The sequence below is a fragment of the Bubalus bubalis genome, chromosome 4 (genome assembly GCF_019923935.1).
Source record: "Bubalus bubalis isolate 160015118507 breed Murrah chromosome 4, NDDB_SH_1, whole genome shotgun sequence".
Taxonomy (NCBI): domain Eukaryota; kingdom Metazoa; phylum Chordata; class Mammalia; order Artiodactyla; family Bovidae; genus Bubalus; species Bubalus bubalis.
In genome coordinates this window covers 143862510-143883484 of record NC_059160.1, presented here as the reverse complement: position 1 = coordinate 143883484, position 20975 = coordinate 143862510, and the positions used below count along the sequence as shown (strand labels likewise).

Below are 20975 nucleotides of genomic sequence, written 5' to 3'. Positions count from 1 at the left end.
CTACAGGTTTTGAATTCCTTCACCCTGAATCTTCTGCTCAACATCCTCCACCCCAAACATCTTCCACCTCTGTTTCTCCCAAAGCACAGACACACTTCTAATACAGTTAAGTGCCAAGTAAGTATTTGCTGAATAAAGTTAACTAGCTGTGTAATTTTGGCGCAGGAAGGTTCTTTATAATGTGATGAGTTGAGATTGGATGATTACCAGGGTCCCATTATGGGATTAAATAAAACAAATTGCTTTGAAACCAAGTCTCCTAGTGATTAATATATTGCTCAGGACAGAGAAAATAGATGGTAGCCAGTGGAGGTTACACAGCTAGTACCACATGCAGAACAGGCTACACAATCAAAGTAGAATTTTGACCTTAGTGGACAGAAGTTCTTAGTGGGATGGTTAATCGTCTGTGACCCTGATTTGGGAATAGCAGGGTGGCTGTTCTCTTTCCATTGTGAGCCTAATTACTTCCCTAAACTCAAGAAGCCTGAAGCTGTACCTCACGTTTGCTTGACAGGTGTGGTTGCTTGCAATCCACAATGAGTAGGGAACTCCTTTTGTCCTTTTCAGACCTCGAGAAAGATGGGGCCTTCTCTGAAGGGCCCAAGAGGACCCCCTCTTTATCTTTTTAGACTTTTAGTCCTGGGCTCTATCTTTTCACTTGTGCTTGCTTACTCCTAGACCTAGATGGAGCCAGAGGGGAAGCTACGGTTAGGGTGAGTCTGGGGCATTACTCCGAGTAATAAAGGAAGTGGCTCAGGAAGGGAAGATGTAGAGCTGTGTGATTTGTGTATCAAATTGCGGAGAACAGGGTGGGCTAGGCAATATTATGAACAGATGAAGGACTGCATTCTTTAAAAAATTAGTTAATAGGTTTTTATTGACAGTGTTGATTTATTACCTCAAATAAGTTTCTCATGTACATTGTATTTCTGCTTCTATACATTCTACAGTGTGCTCACTATCAAAAATTTATTTTCTATCCTTCACCACGGAGAAGGCAATGGCACCCCACTCCAGTACTCTTGTCTGGAAAATCATGGATGGAGGAGCCTGGTAGGCTTCAGTCCATGGGGTCGCGAAGAGTCGGACACGACTGAGTGACTTCCCTTTCACTTTTCACTTTCATGCATTGGAGAAGGAAATGGCAACCCACTCCATTGTTCTTGCCTGGAGAATCCCAGGGGCGGTGGAGCCTGGTGGGCTGCTGTCTATGGGGTCGCACAGAGTCGGACACGACTGAAGCAACTTAGCAGCAGCAGCAGCATCCTTCACCATGCAGTTGATCTCCTTTAAGTGTTTTGATCCCGCACATATCACCCTGCCCCTCCCCTTCTGGTAACCACTCTCTGTTCTCTGTGTCTATGTGTTTGTGTTTGGTTTGTTCATTTATTTTGTTTTCATTTGTTTGAAAGAATGTATTCTTTAAACTGACCTGGGAGGATTCTAGAGCTTGTAATAATCAGTCTTTCACTATGTCTTATTAATTAAAGGGGTGAAAATGATCTTGATTTGTGACTTGTTTTATGTTTTCTTTAGCCTTCCAGTGTTCCAACCGGGGAGGAGAACTGACAATTTCCCTGCGTTCTGATGGACGAGTTGACATCAAGGGAGGCGCGGCTCTTGTTTTAGAGGGCACGCTGACAGCCTAGACTGCTTGCACTGCAGTGATGCAATCTTGAATTACTGAGTATTTTCTGCATAAAAAGAAATGTAAGAGACTGCTTTGAATAAGATTGCATTGTAGTCCACTTAATCCTCACCTGAGAAATAGAACAATGAAGACATATTAAGGGATTTAATAATGCTTCCTGATGAATTAACTAAAGGAGTTTTGGTTCTACCTGTGAACATATTCGAAGTAACCCATATCAAAGAATAATGTTGTCACCTTTAATTATGACCACCAATCACAGAATGAGGAACACATTTATGAAGAGTAAGATTAAATCATTTAAACTCAGATGTGAGTACCTGATAGACTGTTTTGCAGCCATCGAAAAGACCCAATAGCTATGCGGAAATATAGAAAAATAGTTCATAGTATAATACTAAGAAAGAAAATTATAGTAGACTATTAAATGTCAGCAATGTTATGCTATGTCTGTGGAGAATAGGAATTTATATGGACAAGAATGGATCATGAAGATAGAAAAGTAAAAACAGTTTATGTGTGAATGGTAAGGGTGGAGTAATTTTAATGTACCTAAAAAATTATTTCCTTTATTGGAACATGCTTACGTTTAATACCTAAAAATCAGGACGCGTAGCTAAATAACTAAAACGCCCAGAAATTTTTTAAATGAGTGATAATGAGTGATAGAGTGATAATAAAATTAAACATGGAAAGTAATGCGATATCCTGCCTCTTTCCAAGTTCTTTTCAGGGTGGGAATCCCCCTTACTGTCACTCCCATGTATTCTGCAAGTTAGGTGCCCAGCTGGTATCTGAATTCTCACCCTGTGGGTCAGATCTGCTGCTTAGCAATCTGATGTGGTTGGTAAAAAGCAATTTGCTGTCTCCTGTGTGTAAGACACTGGACTAGAAACTGGCAGGGTAGAGAGCTGGGGGGCAGGATGCAAAGGAGATTAGAGGGGGAGCTTGTAGAACTCTCAAGGGACTCTAACTGGGGAGACCAGGCTCATCCTTTCATGAAAAGATAATGAGCACTTGTACTGGTCTGTGATTAGGGTCTGCCATATGCAGACCCTGAGTGCTACGGCGTAGTCAGGGGAGTGTTAAAAACAGGGTTTCGAAAGATGGGCATGAGCAAAGCTTCAGAGATGAATGAAAGTACATGGCCTCTAGGTTTTGTCTAGAGTTTGTATATCTTGAAAGTAGTTACATTCTATAGGAGCGGAGATAAAAAGGAAAGTAGTTATTAAACAATAATCCAGTTGAAGAGATAAGACACAAGGACAGAGAAACACATGGACAGATAAATAATATTGAAAGCTATTCTTTTTCTTTTTTGAAAACTAATCTTAATTTTTTTTTTTTCTATAGAAAAGACAGGAATCACAGCAATTGTGAGTTATCCCCAGTGTATGAGAAAGGGAGAACTATGGTTCTTCAGGTGTGGTTTCCCGGACAAGTAGTATTTGCATTACTTGGGAGCTTGTTAGAAAAGCAAATTCTCAGGCCCTATCTCAGACCCACTGAATCAGAAGCTCTGGAGATGGAGACCAGAAATCTAGTTTTTAACAAGCCCTCCAGGCAATCCGGGTGTACATTTACATTTGAGAACCTCTAGTATTCATGGTAATGAGTGATAGAGTGGTAATAAAATTAAACACAGAAAGTAAGGTAATATCCTGCCTCTTTCCAAGTTCTTTTTGGGGTGGGAATTCCCCATGCTGTTGCTCCCATGTATTCTGCAATATCCTAGTATTCAGCCATTGTCTTCTTCCCTCTCAAGTGACAATTGCCTATGTAGCTCAATAACTTTTATTCTCTATTGGTTTTTTTTTTTTTTTTTGGCTGCACCTAGTGGCTTACTGGGATCTTAGCTGCCCAGCCAGGGATTTAACCCAGGCCTTTGGCAGTGAAAAGTGCAGAATCCTAACCACTGGGCTGCCAGAAAAGTCCCAATAACTTCTAAATGTGCATTATCTCAAAACCTCCCTGACCACACCAATATACTTGCTGCTTAATGTAGTTTTGGAGGAGCTGTTTTTTTTTTTTTTTTTTTTTTTTTCCCCTCATAGCTTCCAGTTCTGTTCAGCTAGAAAAATTAGCTGTGCTCAGGTGGGAGCTGTTCAGTAATGTGTTGGTAATATAGAGATTAGTTAATCAGCCATGATTTATTAATGATGAATTAATTATACCTGATTATGCAGTTCTGCTAGCTAAATGGAGCTTTAAAGGAGTTATTTTATTAATCATCATGGTGCTAATTGCAGACACTTACAGAAGTATCACTAATTAAACATGCAACCATGTGCAGAACAAGTTGAGCTGCTGAGACCTGCAATAATAAGAAACCCTGCCTTTTAGGGGAGCCAAAACAAATTTTATTTTATGCAATATTAGGGAGTTGGCTTGGCAATGTTAATCATCCACTGCAAATTAATATTGTAATTTTTCTCAGCAGGAATTGATCCTTATATCAAGAAATATATAGCACTCTGCATGCATGTATGCTAAGTCGCTTCAGTTGTGTCTGATCCTATGGACTATAGCCTGCTAGACTCCTCTGTCCATGGGATTCTCCAAGCAAGAAGACTGGAATGGCTTGTCATGCCCTCCTCATATAGCACTCTAGTGAGATTCTAATAAAGGGAAAGGTTGTTCAAGCCTATATTCTCTTTATTTATCTGCTTTATTTTTTGACTGTGGTGGATCTTTGTTGGCTTCCTCTAGTTGCGGTGAGTGGGGGCTACGTTTCATTGCAGTGTGTGGGGTTCTTACTGCGGTGGCTTCTCTTGTGGAGCACAGGCTCTAGGCACACAGGTTCAGTAGTTGAAGTGCTTGGGCTTAGTTGCTCTGCAGCGTGTGAGATCTCCCTGGACCAGAGATCAAACTGATGTCCCCTGCATTGCAGGGCGTATTCTTAACCCCTGGGCCACCAGGGAAGCCCCTATATTCTTTTATACATATGCAGGATGGTCTTTGCTGAACAGAAACCTTTGATTGATGGGATGTGACTCACAGCAGAGAAAGTCAAAACCACAAACCAGCCCTTTGTATCAGAGAGCATCAGGTGAGTTCAAGACTGTGACCTCTTGGAGATCAAGAACACGTGTGTATTCAATCACAATAAGAGGATTCACAGCCTTGTACTATTGGAGCAGAGAAAGGAATGAGACTGTCCAGTTGAAGGGGCATGTGGTAAACTGAAAGTGAAAGTGTGAAAGTCCCTCAGTCCTGTTCGATTCTTTGTGACCCCGTGGACTATACAGTCCATGGAATTCTCCAGGCCAGAATACTGGAGTGGCTAGCCTTTCCCTTCTCCAGGAGATCTTCCCAACCCAGGGATCAAACCCAGGTCTCCCACATTGCAGGCGGATTCTTTACCAGCTGAGCCACAAGGTAAACTGAAGGGTAGATGAGTAATGGGAAAAGCATTTTCAATTTTTGGCTCAAGATGAATGAAAGCCACTTTCTGACTTTTTTTTATTATGATTAATTGGAGTTATGCAGCATCCAGGGCTTCCCAGGTGGCGCAGTTGGTAAAGGACCTGCCTGCCAGTGGAGGAGGATGCAAGAGATGTGGGTTCAATCACTAGGTCAGGAAGATCCACTGGAGTAGGAAATGGCAACCCCATTCTAGTATTCTTGCCTGGAGAATTTCATGGACAGAGGAGCCTGGCAGGCTACATTCTATAGGGTTGCAAAGAGTCAGACATGACTGAGCACACACTGCTACCGCCATGTAGCATCCAAACACCAACCTTCAAGGTTGTCTTAGCACCATCGTTGGAAAATTCTCATTGTGAGAAGCCAAGGAGGTGGTGGCCAACTTCCTCCAAGGAAGCCAAAGAGGTCAGGTGCGACCTCTCCCTGCACACAGAGGGCAGGCATGCTACTGGGGCTCGGTCAAATCAGAAACTATCTCCTGGGAGTTTGGATCCTGAACAAGGGAAACAATACTGTAGAGGCCGTGGCTAGAGGCCTGTACTATAAAGGTCCACACTATAGCTCATTCTACAGCAAGTTCTTTCCTTTTCTTACCTTTTTTTTTTTTTTTTTTTTTTTGCAGTGGTGGGTCTTCATTGCATCCTGTTGATCTTAGTTCCCTGACCAGGGATTGAACCTGGGCCCCTGCATTGGGAATGCAGAGTCTTAGCCACTGGACCACCAGGGAGCCCCTCTAGCTTGTTCTTTCTAACATTATTCCAAAGTGTAGCTGTTTTATCGTTTACTCAGTCCCCTCAGTCTCCTGCTGAAGACCTTTATTTCCAGATTTTTTACCATTAGAAGCTGTCCTGCAGAGAGCAGCTTTATTTATTTTATTTTCTGTGTCCTGGTACTTTTATTTCTTTACAATAGGTGTGAGAGAGAGGGATTTCTGATTTGAAAAATATGTGTATTTTTTATTTCAGTAGCTGTTGTCAGATAGCTTTCCAAAAGAGTCTGTAGCTGTTCATGTTGCCAGAGCACCGTGTCCTTTTCACCGCAACCCACTAGCAGAAATCTGCTAATCGGGTAAGTGATAGCTTATTATTACTTAATTTGCATTTACTTTTTGACATTAACGCGCCATTTGTATTTTCTCTTCTCTGAATTCTCTATTCATATATTTTTCCCACTTTCAATTGCATTTTGTTACCAGTTTGCAAAAACACTTTCTTCATTATGATCTGTCACAGGTATGGAAATATTTTCCCTGATGTTTTGATATATATTAAGGCAGTCATTATTTTCCATGTTTTGTAGATGAGAAAATAAATGCTCAGAAAAGAAACTGACTTGCTTAAGTTTACTCAGCTAGTATAATGATTAGAGCTGGACTTAGAACCAGGATGTGATTACAAACCAAGTGCCCTCACTATACTTCAAGGAATATCCTAGAGGGTTCCTCTGGTTACTATCCTGTAGAATAAGTTACCCCCAAATTTAGAGGTATGGAACAGTCACTGGTTATGCTTAGAGATTCTGTCAGGAATTTGCACAGGACATGATGGGGAAGGTTTGTTTCTACTCCACGTGCTGTCAGAGTGGTTCAAAGGCAGGGCTGAGATCATCAAAGGCTTGTTTACATACACTGGGAGCCTGAGTTGGGAACACTAAAACAACTGAGAACTGGAACAGTTAGGCTTCCTTGAACACTTTTTTTTTTTTTTTTTGGCCACGCTGCTTCCAGGATTTCAATTCCATGACCAGAAATTGAACCTGGGCTTCTTGCAGTGTAAGCATGGAATTCTAATCACTGGACTGCCAGGGAAGTCCCTCAAAATTAACTAATTTTTTAAAATTTATTTTTTATTTTATTGGCCACACGACATGTGGGATCTTAGTTCCCCAACAGATTGAACCTGAACCCCCTTCATTGGAAGCACAGAGTCTTAACCACTGGACCACCAGGGAAGTATTGAACACCTTAATCTATATATAGTCTCTCCACATGATGTTTCCAGCATGGCAAATTTAGGATAGCTGGACTTGCTCTGTGTAGGCTTGGCTCCCAAGGCCCAGAGAGAGCCCAGGGGAAGCTGTGTCACCTATTGTGACTCTACCAGGAAGTCACATGGTTTTACTTTTGCCACATTCTATTGGTTGAGGCATTTACAAAGGTCTGTCCAGGCTCACAGGGCAGGAACACAAATCCTCTCTCTTGATGGAAGATTATTCATGCCACATTGAGCATGGGAAAAGGGATATATTTGACTATAGTTGTCTTTAGAAAAATATGATCTATCACAAGAGTGTTTTGAGGAATTTCCCACATCCTTGGGAAACTGGGAACAAAAAGGGTTAGCAGGAATAAGACATACCTTCATAAATAGAGGAACAACAGCTACAGTCATTGAACCATCATCAACAAACATATGGATATGTTGTGTTTATAGATCATCATCAGAGACTTTCGAAAATGTTCTTAGCTTACTGAACCAGAAGATATTTTCAAGGAACCAGAAACATTTGAGCATCAGCTTTTAAGGACTTTGTGGGCTCTCAAGCCTGCTCTGAAAAGGAGATGGATCAGACTGGATCTGCTCCACACTTAGAGTGAAACAGTGTTCTTTGGCTTAGTTCTTTATCTTCAGCTGTCTGAGCTGCTATAACAAAAATACCATAGACTAGGTGGCTTATAAACAACAAACATTTATTTCTTATAGTTCTGGAAGGTGGGAGTCCATGATCAAGATGCTGGCAGATTTGATGTCTGGTCAGAGCCTGCTTCCTGGTTCATAGATGGCATTCTTCTTCTTGTGTCCTCACATGGTGGAAGGGGCAAGGGATCTCTCTGGGGGTCTCTTAATAAGGACCCTAATCCGATTAGTGAGGGCTCCACCCTCATGACCTAAACACTGACTAAAGGTCCCACCTCCAAGTGCCATCACACTGGGGACTCAGTTTCAACATATGAATTTTGGGGACACACTTTCAGTCTGTGGCAGCCCTTTTGGGTCAAAGCCTTGTAGTTACTGTTTCCTGATGCTGCCCAGTGCTTCTGGAAAGGCCAGAGTGGCTATTGTTAGGGGTGAGTGGTTTATGACTTTGTGCAAGAGCCAGTCGAGGTGATCACAATACCTTTGAGCCAGGTTATTTTAAGTTACAATAGACAGTTTGTGAATTTCATCAACCAACTGGAGGCTCTTCCTAGCTAAAACCACGATTTCAGCAAAAAAGAAAAGAGGTAAGTTAAAAGTGAACACCTGTTCTTCTAAAATTGCTCTACTGCAGGTACTAGCCCTAGAGAGTTGGCAGATGGTTTTGTGTTTCTAAGCCTGACCTTAGCAGCCCTTCATCAATCTTGAGCTGATTGATTCTCAAGAAAGAGGAGACTCTGGTTTCCCAGGGTACCCAAGACACCTTTGCTGCAGTTACTACCTGAAGACCAATTAATTAGTCCACACTGGTTCTCTCTAGTTTTCCTAACAAAACTAGGAAATCCTGACACAGCCTGGCTGGGGAGGCTTTTTAATTGCTCATTAATTATTGTCACTCTAGACATGGATATTCCTAAAAGAAAAAAGCATCATTTTGCCCTGGGGAAGACTGGTGATTTCCTAGACCTGCAGCTATTAATATCTTGCATTATGATCCCGGTTTCCAAGGGGCTCCCTTCTTTAAAAAACCTCCACCCATAGAAATGAAACTACAAACTGCTGCTCCCATCGAATTTTTTTTTTAATATTTATTATTTATGGCTGCACTGGGTCTTCGTTGCTGTGTGCAGGCTTTCTCTAATTGTGGCAAGTGGAGGCCATTCTCTAGTTGCAGGGCATGGGCTTCTCATTGCAGTGGCTTCTCTCGTGGCAGAGCATGGGCTCTAGGGCACTTGGGCTTCAGTAGTCATGGTGCACAAGCTTAGTTGCTCTGTGGTGGCATGTGGAATCTTCCTGGACCAAGCATCGAACCTGTGTCCCCTGCATCAGTGGGTGAATTCTTAACCATAGGTCCATCCCATTGCTGACCTGGGAAGTTTGTCAAACATGAGAGAATTTGTCCCTTGACTATCAGGCACTTTTTATTTTTTAAATTTAAGAATATTTACTTGAGTTATTTTAAAGTCAATGCGATTGTATTTTTTTTCTTTTATGAGGGTATAGTCAGGTCACCCAGACCACTTATGATGGCTTGTCTCTTGCTCTCTGTACATCCCTTACTCGACCAGTGCCCGCTTCACCTGCACCTGCTCCCATGATTGACCTTCCTACATACTTGACCCAGATCCCAGCTAGTGATTGTTCTAACCTTTAGATCAGAACTTTTCCACCTGCTAGCTTCTCAAGAGGGCCAAGAGGGCTGTGCCCTTTTGCTAGTTTCCCCAGTATCCAATGAACCAACCTGACCTCAATTCCCTGGCCCTCTCCCCAGGAGCCAAGACTGCTGCCATCTTGTCCGACACCAGTCGCACAGAGTGGGGTTTCACTCCAGGACCTTAATTCAGACATGTAAGATCCCCCCATCCACCAAACCATTGATGTCTCTGCTGCTGACTCCAGGCTTTCTTGAAGCTGGGCCAGTACAGGGCTTGCAAGCCTGCAGGGTGCAGCCCAACAATGATGCAGAATTAATTCATAATCAACTCTCAGTTATCATGTAGATGGACATCTGGAGGTCTCACTCTTCTCACCCTCTCAGCTAGTTTCCCCTCTTCTGTCTCTCAATTGGAACTATTTCTCTCCTGGTCTCTTAGTCTTTGTTCATCCTTCCATAACTTAGCTACATAAGGAAACCAAAACCTAAGCCCATGAATGCCTAACTGGGGAGGGTAAAGGTGGGCTGTGGGAATGTGTTTAATGTGAGAAGAAGTAATGTTAAGACTCGTGTTAAAGGATTAGGTACTCTATGACTGTTCTCCTTTCAGAGAATAACCATAAGTTGACTTTTGCTACTAAGAACTTCCTCCTCATGATAGATGTTATTTCTTCGTAGCATTAAAAGATACACTGGGGCGTATCTTTAAAATTTAAGAGTTTATCTGAGCAAAGTGAAAGAAAGTGAAAGTATCAGTAACTCAGTTGTGTCCGACTCTTTCTGACTCCATGGACTATAGCCCATCAGGCTCCTCTGTCCATGGCATTCCCCAGGCAAGAATACTAGAGTGGGTAGCCATTCCCTTCCCCAAGGAATTTTCTTGACCCAGGGCTCAAACCAGGGTCTCCTGCATTGCAGGCAGATTCTTTACTATCTGAACCACCAGGGAAGTCCCATTTGAGCAAAAATCTCTTTCAATCTGACAGTGCCAAACCAGAAGTGGTTAGGAGCATTTCCCTGACAGGGGCTGGGGGCAAGGCTTTATTATCAAGAAGACTCTGAAGCAGAGCAAGGAAATTATTTTATTGGCTACAGCTCAGGCATTGTATGGGAAAGTCTAGTTGGCTGTTTGGGATTGGTTGTCCTTAGGTTTTGATTTCCTACCCTGGCAGCATCCATAGACTTAGCTTTTGGTTTGCTTATGTAGCTAAGACATGAAAACCACCTGAGTCTAATGGCCTCCTTCTTTAATTAATTTAACAGTAATATACACATTAATTTTTTTATTGTTATAGACAATTTCAAGCATGCACAAAAGCGAAGACAATAGTTACTACCTTGGCCTTCTTCCCTGCTGCTCCCCACCCTTTGCACCCACTATGCAGCATCAACATTTATCATGACCAATTCTGTTTCATAAATGTTCCTCAAACCCAGGAGTTCTGTGCTCCGTATTTGGGGTCACCTGAAACCGTGTTTCCTCAGCTGAACATGCGTAGGAGGCAACCCTGGATGTGGCAGACTCCTGCCAGTCTGCGCCTTCCACTCTGTCCTGTGGACTGAGGCTTGAGAACATCTCAAGTGTCACATTCTATTATACATGATGGGAAAATTCGAGGCGTCCTGGTGGTGGGCTGGACAAAAGGACAGCTGTGCTGGGCTGCCCACAAATTAGGGCATCTTTGGAGGCTGTTCGCCAAGTCCCAATTAATTTTTAGGAGAGCTTTAATTATGCCATCAACAGTCCTCACTTAAACAATCACAAGGCACTCAGGCTGGGGGAGAAATGAGTAACTGACTAGATTTGCATAACCATTTACCCTAATTAGAATGTCAAAAGTTGGTGGCAAAGAGGCCAAGTTGTGCTGTGACTTAGTATCATTTTAATTTAGTCCAATTTCCTATGATTACAACTGTCTTCCTCTTTGCATCTCAGGTCCTCTTTCCTTCTAAACGATTTTTGGCAAAAACAGAATGGAAAACAGAACAACTAATAATAACTTGCTTGAGGGCTGAACTCCTGAAAAACTCTAAATGGTTTCTTTCCTTAATCCAAACCATAATTTTAGTTTTCATCTAAACTTATAATTGCATAAACATTTAGATTTAGGTAATTTAGGCAGACACATAGCTTTGAATCCAGAAGCCTCCTCTTTGTGTGTGTGTGTGTAAGGTGGTAGAATCATCTTCAGGTTGTCCCATGAGAAAAAATATTATGTTTGAATAGTTACTTTTATTCCAATGTTTTAACACAAGGGTTGGTATATAATAATAATGATTGCAAGATGTGCTTATTAATAGGCAATATTATTTTAAATACTGTATAAAGCTTCTATGATACACCTTATGAGCTATAAAATTTGAAAACTACAAAGTCAGCAGAGACTACAGAATGCCAGGTCTCAGGCATAGAACCACCCTGACCCATTAGAGACTGCTTAGGCACGCATCAGTGGTTTCTAGGTCCGGCTGTTTTTCCGCCCTCATTCTCTTTTAGCAGCAGGAGGCCACCTATTTAATTAGTTGGGGGGTGGGAGCGTCTGTAATCTCTTGGGGGCAGCTTTAGCCCCAGAGTTGGATAGAGGGTGAATCCATCCCAGGGCGTGGCTGGCCTCTCCCCTGCAACATATGGGGAGCCCACCATGCCTTCAGCCCAAGTTCCAGCAGCAAGTAGGAGTGGGGGGGCCTTCCCTGCTGGGAACACACCCTGCAAAGCCAAGGCAGGTGGCGTCACTAGTAGAGTTCAAGCAATTCTTAGACCAAACAGCATCTGGCAAACTGTGCCAATTGGAAATCAATGTCCCTCCCTGGGTGGGTTTAATTTTATGGCTGTTTGCACAAACTTACAGCTCCTAATAGGTAGGGCAGAGCTCAGAGCATCCTCCCAGGGTTGTTCCGATGGAGTCTGATGTCTTCACTGCCCATCGATAAGCTAAATTAAAGTCTGTTTACTAGAGGCTAGTTTGGAGCCTGGCTGTCAGGCCACTATTTATTCCAAGGCCTGGAGGTTCCTGTGACAGGAAGGGGGACGGACCCCTTTCAGGACTCAAGAGTGGGCTCTTGTCTAACCCTCTGAAATGAATTGTCAGAGGAGATACATGTGCTGACAAAGCAAGAGACTTTATTGGAAAGGGCACTGGGCAGAGAGCAGCAGGTTAAGGGAATACAGGAGAACTAATTCACTATGTGGCTCACAGTCTCAGGTTTTATGGGAATTCGATTAGCTTACAGGTTGTCTTTGGCCAATCATCTTTCTTGGCCCATAGTCTGACTCGGGGTCCTTCCATAGTCATGACTTGGTGAGAGATGCACGTGCATCTCTCAGCCAAGATGGATTCCAGTGAGAAAGACTCTGGGAGGTTGGTCGTCTCCTCTGTCTTTTCATCCCTCCTAAATTCTCCTGGTTAGTTTGCTAAGCAGCACCACGTTCCTTATTGGGACCTCCTGTTAGGACACAACTCAGGCAAGTGGGCTGGGCCAAGGTGCTTGGTTTCGCTGCAATTTGAGAAAGCCCATGTGCTCAATGAAGACCCAGCACAGCCAAAAATAAATAAATAATTATTAAAGAAACAGATAGTATGTTAAAAGTATTTAGTATAGTGTCTGGCACATGGATGTAATTTTACTCCATCTTGGGTATTAAAAATGACAATAAGGATAATAATGATGATTCTGGCCAGATATGAACAGCATGCATGTGTGCATGCTAAGTTCACTTCAGTAGTGTCTGACTCTTTATGACCCTGTGGGCTGTAGCTCACCAAGTTCCTCTGTCCGTGGGATTCTCCAGACAAGAATACTAGAGTGGGTTGCCATGTCCTCCTCGAGATCTTCCCAACCCAGGGATCAAACCCGAGTCTCCGGTGTTGCACACAGATTCTTTACCACTAGTGCCACCTGGGAAGCCCATAAACAAGATAGACATGTTAAAATAGTCAGGAACAGAAGACTTGAGTGAGCAGTGCTGGTTTTAAAATCTTGAATTTTAACATTTTACCATTGAACTCCACCGTCTTAAAGTTATATGTAAATTCTTTAACTTGCTCATTTCTCTCTTGTTCTGACTCATTAGTCCTTATTTTTTCAAAAAGAGAGATAAAGATCCAAGCACAATGCTGTATTTTGGTTCACCCTGAAATGTATGGGTTGTTGCTTTAGAAACATTTTATGCCAATCCTCACTCCTGCTAGAACCAGCACTCCAGGGAACCCAGCAACAGCCATGGCGATGATTTCTGTTGTGTTTCTCATGTGGATCATCCTCAGGAGAGATTTGGATAATCAAGATCAGATGCTGACTCATGTGGGAGAAAAACGTTTGTGTAGCTGAGGATGCAGTTACTTTCTTCAGGGCTGGACGCTCTGATGGTGTAAGAGCCTGCCTGGCCATATGAACCCTAAGCTCTGGTCTCCCACATCAGAGCCGGTTTTATTACAATAGACAAAAAGGGCACAGGAGCGAGAAGCCCTGTTTCTGAGTGACGCTGGGTGAAGAGAACGGGGGAGGAAGGGCCAGTTCTCCCTGATGAATAGAGAGCAGTGGTTGGCAGAGAACCGTGTAATGGCCAAAATCAAAATTTCCATGAGACGCCTGATTCCTTTTTTCCTTTATCTACAGTTTCCTCTGGATCTGCATTATTGGGGGCAGGATGAAAGGGTTGCTCTTTGTCTAACAGACACAAACTGTACTGGCTTCTAGGTCACAACCAGTCTCCAAGGGACTATGTCACAGTTTCCTAACCATAGCTAGACATGCCCGACGAGTTGGTCAGTTCAATTCTCTCTCCCGGGTATTTGAAAACTTGACTGTAATAGACAAGTGAGTTGGAGCAGAGTCATCTCATGATAATACTCCAGGGCCAAAAGCAACGGCAGCTAAGGTCCCAGGTCACTTTCATTTGCATCCTCCCAGAGAAAGTGTTGTCTAAGCTTTCTTTGATTTAAGCAGGCTTTTTGGTTTGTTTTGGCTGTGCCTCGTGGGCATGTGGAATCTTAGGTCCCCGACCAGGGATCAAACCTGAGCCGGCAGTGGAAGCTCAGAATCTTAACCACTGAATGGCCAGAGAAATCCTGCTTCGTTTGATTTAGTGAGCCGCTCCTCATATCAGCTCATACATCCTTTTTGCTTAAAGACTGGTTCCATTTTTTTTTTTTTCTGCTGCAAGAACCTTAAGTGGTCTTTCCTACTGAAAACTTGGGAAAAAAAAAAAAAAGCAGAGAGGGATGAGTTTTGTACAGTAAGGCTGTGATGTTTGCAAATGGTTTAATCCAAAATCTTTGGGTTCTTCAACCTTGAGAATATCATCATAACATAAAATATCCCCCATGAAAGGCATTTTCAGCCACAAGAGCTATAAGGTTGCATAGAGATGCCAGGTGGTCAGCCAGCTGGACCTATTCCTTGGCTAAGTGATTTACATCTACGTCTAGTAACTTGGGATTTAAATGACTAAGTGCACTTTCTTAAGAATAGGTGACACTGGAGTGTTAATTTTTAAAGTGCTAAAATGTCTCTGAAAAAAGGTCCCTGGCTCATCTAAGCTGCACAAACTTGTACATTTGTGCTAAGTACATTAAAAAAAAATGAACTATAACATTACCTTCAGTGATTAATTGAAATAACCTCAGCTGTGTGAATCATCCAGTGAAGCAAGCCATGGGTTTCTTACAGTTATTGCTAGAAATGGCTTCTGTCATGGGTTGCATGCCTCTGATCCACATTTGGACACTAATTCAGACTAGGAGGGGCTTTCCAGGGCTTGGTAAAGAATAGGCCTGCCAATGCAGGAGACACAAGGGACATGCGTTCAATCCCTGTGTCAGGAAGATCCCCTGGAGTAGAAAATAGCAACCCACTCCAGTATTCTTGTGTGGAAAATCCCATGGACAGAGGAGCTTAGCAAGCTATAGTCCATGGAGTGGCAAAGAGTTGGACACAACTGAGCGTGCGCGCACGCGCACACACACACACACACACACACACACACACATTCAGACTAGGAAGGCTCTGGTCTCATCTTCTGAAAAAGGCTTCCTCTGAGGATCCACATGTTAGTTTGGGTCCATTTATCAGTGACAACTTTGAAGCTGGCCAAAATCCCTGAGCATGAGATCAGAACCCCTCTTCTAGCCTCCTCAAATAGGGAGGTTTCCATAGGATGTCACCAAGGGGTGGGTAATTTTGTAACAGAGCTAAAGATATGAGACCTTGTTAGGACCAGTTCAATTTCTCTTCTTCTCTGGCCGTATAGTGCATGACCAGCCTCCTCCCAAAGAGCTTCCCTTGGCACAACCCATCCTCACTTCTGCAGGAGCCTCTCAGATCATCAGTGGTCTTACTTTAGCTTATTAGACATCACATAATTTACCAAAACCTCCACCAACTTTTTGGAGTTTTCATGTTTCAATGTCATAAGTTAGCACTCACAGCCTTCTCTCATGGAGCTTCCTGGTTGAGGACTCCAATGCCTTGCACTTGTCTAAGTCTCCCACTCTTCCTCTCCTCCCCACACAGTAGATAAAGGGCCTGGGATCAGACCATGGGGAAGCAGCTAGGCCTGTCTCTAGGCAGGTCTTGGATAAAACCAGAAAAGGATGGAATTAGCTTATGGGAACTCAGCAGCAGACATGGTAGTTTGACTGAACTGGGTCACCTCCTTGACTCCAGAGCAGTGATGCTACCCACCAGCATCTGAAGACACACACTGCTACTGTTATGAATTATGTCCCCACTTCTTTCTCTTTTTTCTTTTTATAAAAAGATAGCAACAAAACCAGTTTTAAATATTCATGAGTGTAGAGATTTTTTAAGTGTGGTCAGTTCTTTCTACAGCCTACAGCAGTACCTTGCACATAGTAAGTACAATAAATACATGTTGAATAAATGAATGAAAATTAGTTTGAAATGATGGAATAAGTTGGTATATGGTTGTCAGATGAATAGAAAAAAGTATGTATCATTATGGCTACCAATGTTGGACTCCACTTAAAGCCTAGGGATCTAGGGTACAGATGTCTGGTCAGCGAGGCATGATATCATTTTGCTCCCCACTTGGGATGTCAGAAGCAGGCAGGGAAGCAGGACTCGAACATGATGGTGAGGAGAGACAGGAACATACCGTCAAAATTCAAGGACCCAGGGGTCTGAACATTTAGAATAACTTGTGCAGCCAAGGTGCTGAAATTGCAGAAGGAAACAAAAAATTGACACCAACTGGAATCAACAGAAATTCGCTTCCCCCTGGGGCAGAGAGCCAGCATCAGCGGCTGGTCTGGGCCAGAAGGGCTTCTGAGCTTTAACTCTGTGCTGACTCAGGTACTGCCTGAAACCTGGGTTGCAGTGAGAGCCACCCTTTGGGGCAGTAAGCCACCTGCTCACTGTGAAACAGCAGATACCACGATTTCAGAGCAGAAACAAAAGCAGCAGGCCTGTGGTCCCTGCCTTTGGACGGCACAGTTTCCCCCAAAAGAGTCCTATTAGCAGGAGGAAAAAGGGCTGTGATGCTAGGGGGAAAGTGTCTATTCTCCCTTTGTGTGTGGGGTCCTTCCATACACCTTTTCCTCCTCTCTTTTTCTCCTTGTTTCCTTCAACCAGTATTTATTGAGCATCTATAATATTCTAGACACAATTCATTAAATACTGAGATACAACAAGGAACAGAAGAGAGGAAGCCCCTGAATTCCAGGAATTTCCAAACAAACAACTAAGGACATACAACATGGATAGAAGAGGAGCTGGATGATCCAATGGAGCCAGCCAGGGAAGGTCTGGGGCAGTGGCATTTGTGAATACGGGAGCAACCAGTGAAGAAGCCCCAAGGTGTGGGTGAGTGGGCAGTGGAGGAGGAGCAGCCTTTTGAGGGGCAGCAGTAAAAAGTGATGTCAGATAGGTGTGGCCACCAGCTGAAATCCTTATCTCCAGAGCACAGTGGAATCTCCCTTCTCTGAGCTCCTAATGGTACTAATTGTGTACTACCCCATGCCTAAAAGGATGAGCCCAATTTTTCCGCTCACATGTTCCTATCAGTAAAAATAAAACCATTGGTGTGGTCTTTCCTGGGCTTCCCAAGTGACTCAGTGGTAAAGAATCCGTCTGCCAATGCAGGAGACAAAGGTTCAATTTCTGGGTTGGGAAGAGCCCCTGGAAATGGCAACCCACTCCAGTATTCTTGCCTGGAAAATTCCATGGACAGAGGAGCCTGGTGGGCTACAGTCCACGGGGTTGCAGAGTCAGACATGACTGAGTGACTGAGCATGCACATACACACGGGCTTCCCTGGTGGCTCAGTGGTAAAGAATCTGCCCGACAGTGCAGGAGAGAAGGGTTTGATCCCTGATCTGGAAAGATCCTGCCTGCCTCTGAGCAACTAAGCCTGTGTCCCACATCTACTGAGCCTGTGCTCTAGAGCCCATGCTCGGCAACGTGAGAAGCCTGTGCATGGCAACTAGAGAGTGACCCCTGCCTGCCACAACTAGAGAAGAGCCTGAGCAGCAGTGAAGACCCAGCACAGCTAAAAATAAATAAAGTAATTAATTAAAAAATTGGTACATACTCATGTATAAATATGTGTATTTATATTTTGTACTCTATAAAACATACCTGGAGATAGAAATGAAAAGAATGACATAAAATGAGGATCAACAAAATTTCTAATCATTTCCTCTAACTCTAATGGACTATCCTGTGCCCTTCTTGGGGAGCAGGACTCTGGCTGCTGGAGTAAGACCAGGTGGGAGCACTGGTGCAGAAGTCAGCTTCTCTGTGGCCACCGCCTTTGTGAGTTCACGTGAAGCATCTGATTGTAGGCCTGAGGCTGTTCTTGGTCAGCGGGGCTGACGGTCAGGAGGGAGCACCGGATACACAATGAGGAAGAGCAAAGACAAGATCGAGGTGCTGGAATCTACCGGCACCTTTGTGTCTCTCTCTCACAGCCTTTGACCTACAGTGATCTTCAGAGCATGGTGGCTTCACTTCTGCCTCCCAAAGCTCATACAGATTCACTTTTGCCTAACTCAAACCCAGAATCACGCAGGGAAAGGCATTATGAGAAACATAGCTTCCTGCCCAAGTTTAACACAGAACAGTCCAGCACATCCCTGAAACTGATTCTCTGGGTTCTGCATCTGCATTCATGAAAAGAAGCATCATGATTTTTGATTTGTCTTCTCAAATACCTCAGTGCGAGGAAGGGAAGGACCTGGGGAAGTGAATGCAAATATTTTGTGTTTGTCATATCAGTCGTATCTGACTCTTTGTGACCACATGGACTGTAGCCTGCCAGGTTCCTCCGTCCATGGAATTTCCTGGGCAAGAATACTGCATTGCCATTTCCTTCTCCAGGGCATCTTCCCAATCCAGTAATGGAATCTGAATCTCCTGCATCTCCTACATTGGCAGGTGGTGGATTCTTTATCACTGTGCCACTACCTGGGAAGGCTGAATGCAAATATTTCAGTTACTGGAAAGGTGAAGCATCTCCTGAAAGTTAACATTTTAAAATAAGTGTCTGTCAGTGAGAGACTGAGCCTCAAACTACAATGAAACCACAAAACCTGCTACCTAGTAAGGCCTGGGGAGCATTTTTTTGGCTTCTGTCTGTGATATTCAAACTTAGCTGGCTCCAATGTGAAAGGCAGAAGGAACTCCTTTGAATGTACCTTCTTCTCCTTGTCCCTGATCACTCTGTGGGTCAAGCACTGAAGATGAGGGAAATAAAGCAAAGATGAGAGAAGGAGAGGTAGCTGGTCTGCATCCTGGATAACTGCAAGAAGTGATTTTATTTATCTAAACAAGCATCTATATCGCATTAAATGGTATGCCAGGCATAGGTCTAAGTGCATTACAAAGGGTAACTAACTCAACTGTCATATCAATTCTGTAAGATCTTTCTATTACTAACCTTCCTTACAGACAAGGTTGTTGTTGAAGACTGGTGGGCTACAATCCATGGGGCCACAAAAGAGTCAGACACAATTTAGTGACTAAACAACAGCAACAACACAGATAAGGTAAGAGGCTTAGAGAGGTTAGGTAAATTGTTCAAGATCACACAGCTGGAATTCATGTCATGCTTAATTGTAGCTTTATGTGTAAAGGGTTAAAAAATTATTCACTGAAATCAAAAGCTGTAGAAAGTGATTAGTTCATTTTTGTTATCACTTGTAAAAACTATCCAGAATATGTAGTATTAGCTGTCACTTAAAGAGTGACCTTTTTTTAAAAAAAATATTTACTTACTGGAGCATAATTGCTTTACAGTGTTGTGTTAGTTTCTGCTGTACACAATGTGAATCAGCTATGTGTATACATATATCCTCTCCCTCTTGAGAGTCTCCCTCCCACCCTGCCTCCCAAAAGAGTGACTTTCTTAGGGACCAGGCAGAGTTCTTTATTTCATAAAACTTCATTTAATACTCACTGCTGCCCTGTGAGGTACGTATTATGATTCTGCTTTGTACTTGGAGAAATCAGAGAAGTGATTTGTGTGAGAGCACATAGTTGAAAGGAGATCCAGGATTCTAAATTGACTTCAAAGAAGCTAAGAGGAGGCTAAGATCCATCATCCAGAGTCCAAACCCTATAAGTCATTCAGCTCCTGGCGACTAGAAACTAAGTCAGGATCCCAAGCCAGAATTCTCAAACAGTGTGTAAAGTAACTGGGGGTTGGAGAATCAGCTGGTGATTTAGTGAGCCTGTATTTTCTGAAGGTAAATGATCATTTTTGGAGTCTAGGACAGAGCATCCCATTTTTTTTTTTCCAATCTCTCTTTTGGCCCCATGATTTGTCTCTGCCCCTTCTTAGTTTCTGCCCTCCATGAGAAACCTGGGTTTTCTCATCCCGGGATCTTTGAGAGACAAAGGACAGAGATGCAAATCGTTGCCTCTCCTTTCCTTTCTCTAAACATATAAATCCTTTTGCAGGCTTCCCCCCGCCTTGGTAATCACATAACACTTTATAAAATAACAAGAATTTTGAAGACCTTGCACTTCTGATCTTTTTTTGAAGTATAAGTGGACCTCAACTTCACCATCCGTTAAGCCTTTGCTGGCTCATCTCCGAAGTTTTTCAGGGCCTCAAAGTCCCCCAGTTGCCACTCTCTCCAGAAGGAAGCCCTATTCCTCATTTTCCTTATTTTGTTTGCAAATTCAGAATGAAAAAGTGTTCTTCTCTCTTTCTTTTAATTGCATGTCTCTTTGGAGAGTGTTTATTTAAAAAATTAAACATAATTTTGGGTAATAAAAGAATGTTTATCCTTTAACCTATTCTATTTTATACAATAATTTCTAGTCATTGATCTTTTACTTTTAAAACACTGTTTCTCCTAGCTTTCTACTCCTACTGGTATAAGCTCTTCCTGTCATCCTCTCTGTCTCATCTCCATCTGCCAGTTTTGATTTCTGGCCAACTCTAGACATATAGTAACTGCCAATTCACCTGGTAAGATCATGCCCTCAGTATAGAAACACAATAGATATTAGTCTGACAGGCATGTTCTTTTGGCTTAAATGGCTAAGGATGTGTTTTTTGATAAGAAAGAATCAATTCTGGATTTAAAATGTGGATCTAGTGTGTGATCTTTACAAAGTAAGGAAATGTAAATTATTT

The 20975-nt window shown here is 42.9% G+C and overlaps 2 protein-coding genes and 1 non-coding gene across 22 annotated transcripts in view; 2 read left to right on the top strand and 1 right to left on the bottom strand.

Moving 5' to 3' along the window:
• Window positions 1-2358, top strand: part of PBLD (phenazine biosynthesis like protein domain containing) — a 36803-nt gene extending 34445 nt beyond the window's left edge. For 5 of the 6 annotated variants that reach the window (XM_006070271.4, XM_006070269.4, XM_006070270.4 and 2 more), the window contains one exon: window positions 1540-2358. In XM_006070271.4, coding sequence (XP_006070333.1) covers window positions 1540-1652 — 113 coding nt within the window. In that variant the 3' untranslated portion in view covers window positions 1653-2358. Of the gene's footprint in view, window positions 1-6; window positions 118-1539 lie in introns of all 6 variants that reach the window. The other variant, XM_025284623.3, reaches the window with a different exon arrangement.
• Window positions 2359-4460: 2102 nt separating this feature from the next.
• ATOH7 (atonal bHLH transcription factor 7) overlaps window positions 4461-20975 on the top strand; it is a 104132-nt gene continuing 87617 nt past the window's right edge. For 11 of the 15 annotated variants that reach the window (XM_044942180.2, XR_006550816.2, XR_006550823.2 and 8 more), the window contains exons 1-2: window positions 4461-4703; window positions 6046-6148. The gene's annotated coding sequence lies outside the window, so the exon portion shown is untranslated. Of the gene's footprint in view, window positions 4704-5239; window positions 6149-16991; window positions 17515-20975 lie in introns of those variants that run through there. The other 4 variants (XM_044942181.2, XR_006550814.2, XR_006550825.2 and 1 more) reach the window with 3 other exon arrangements.
• TRNAG-CCC lies at window positions 5736-5807 on the bottom strand. The gene has a single exon. It is a non-coding gene; the product is annotated as a tRNA-Gly (tRNA).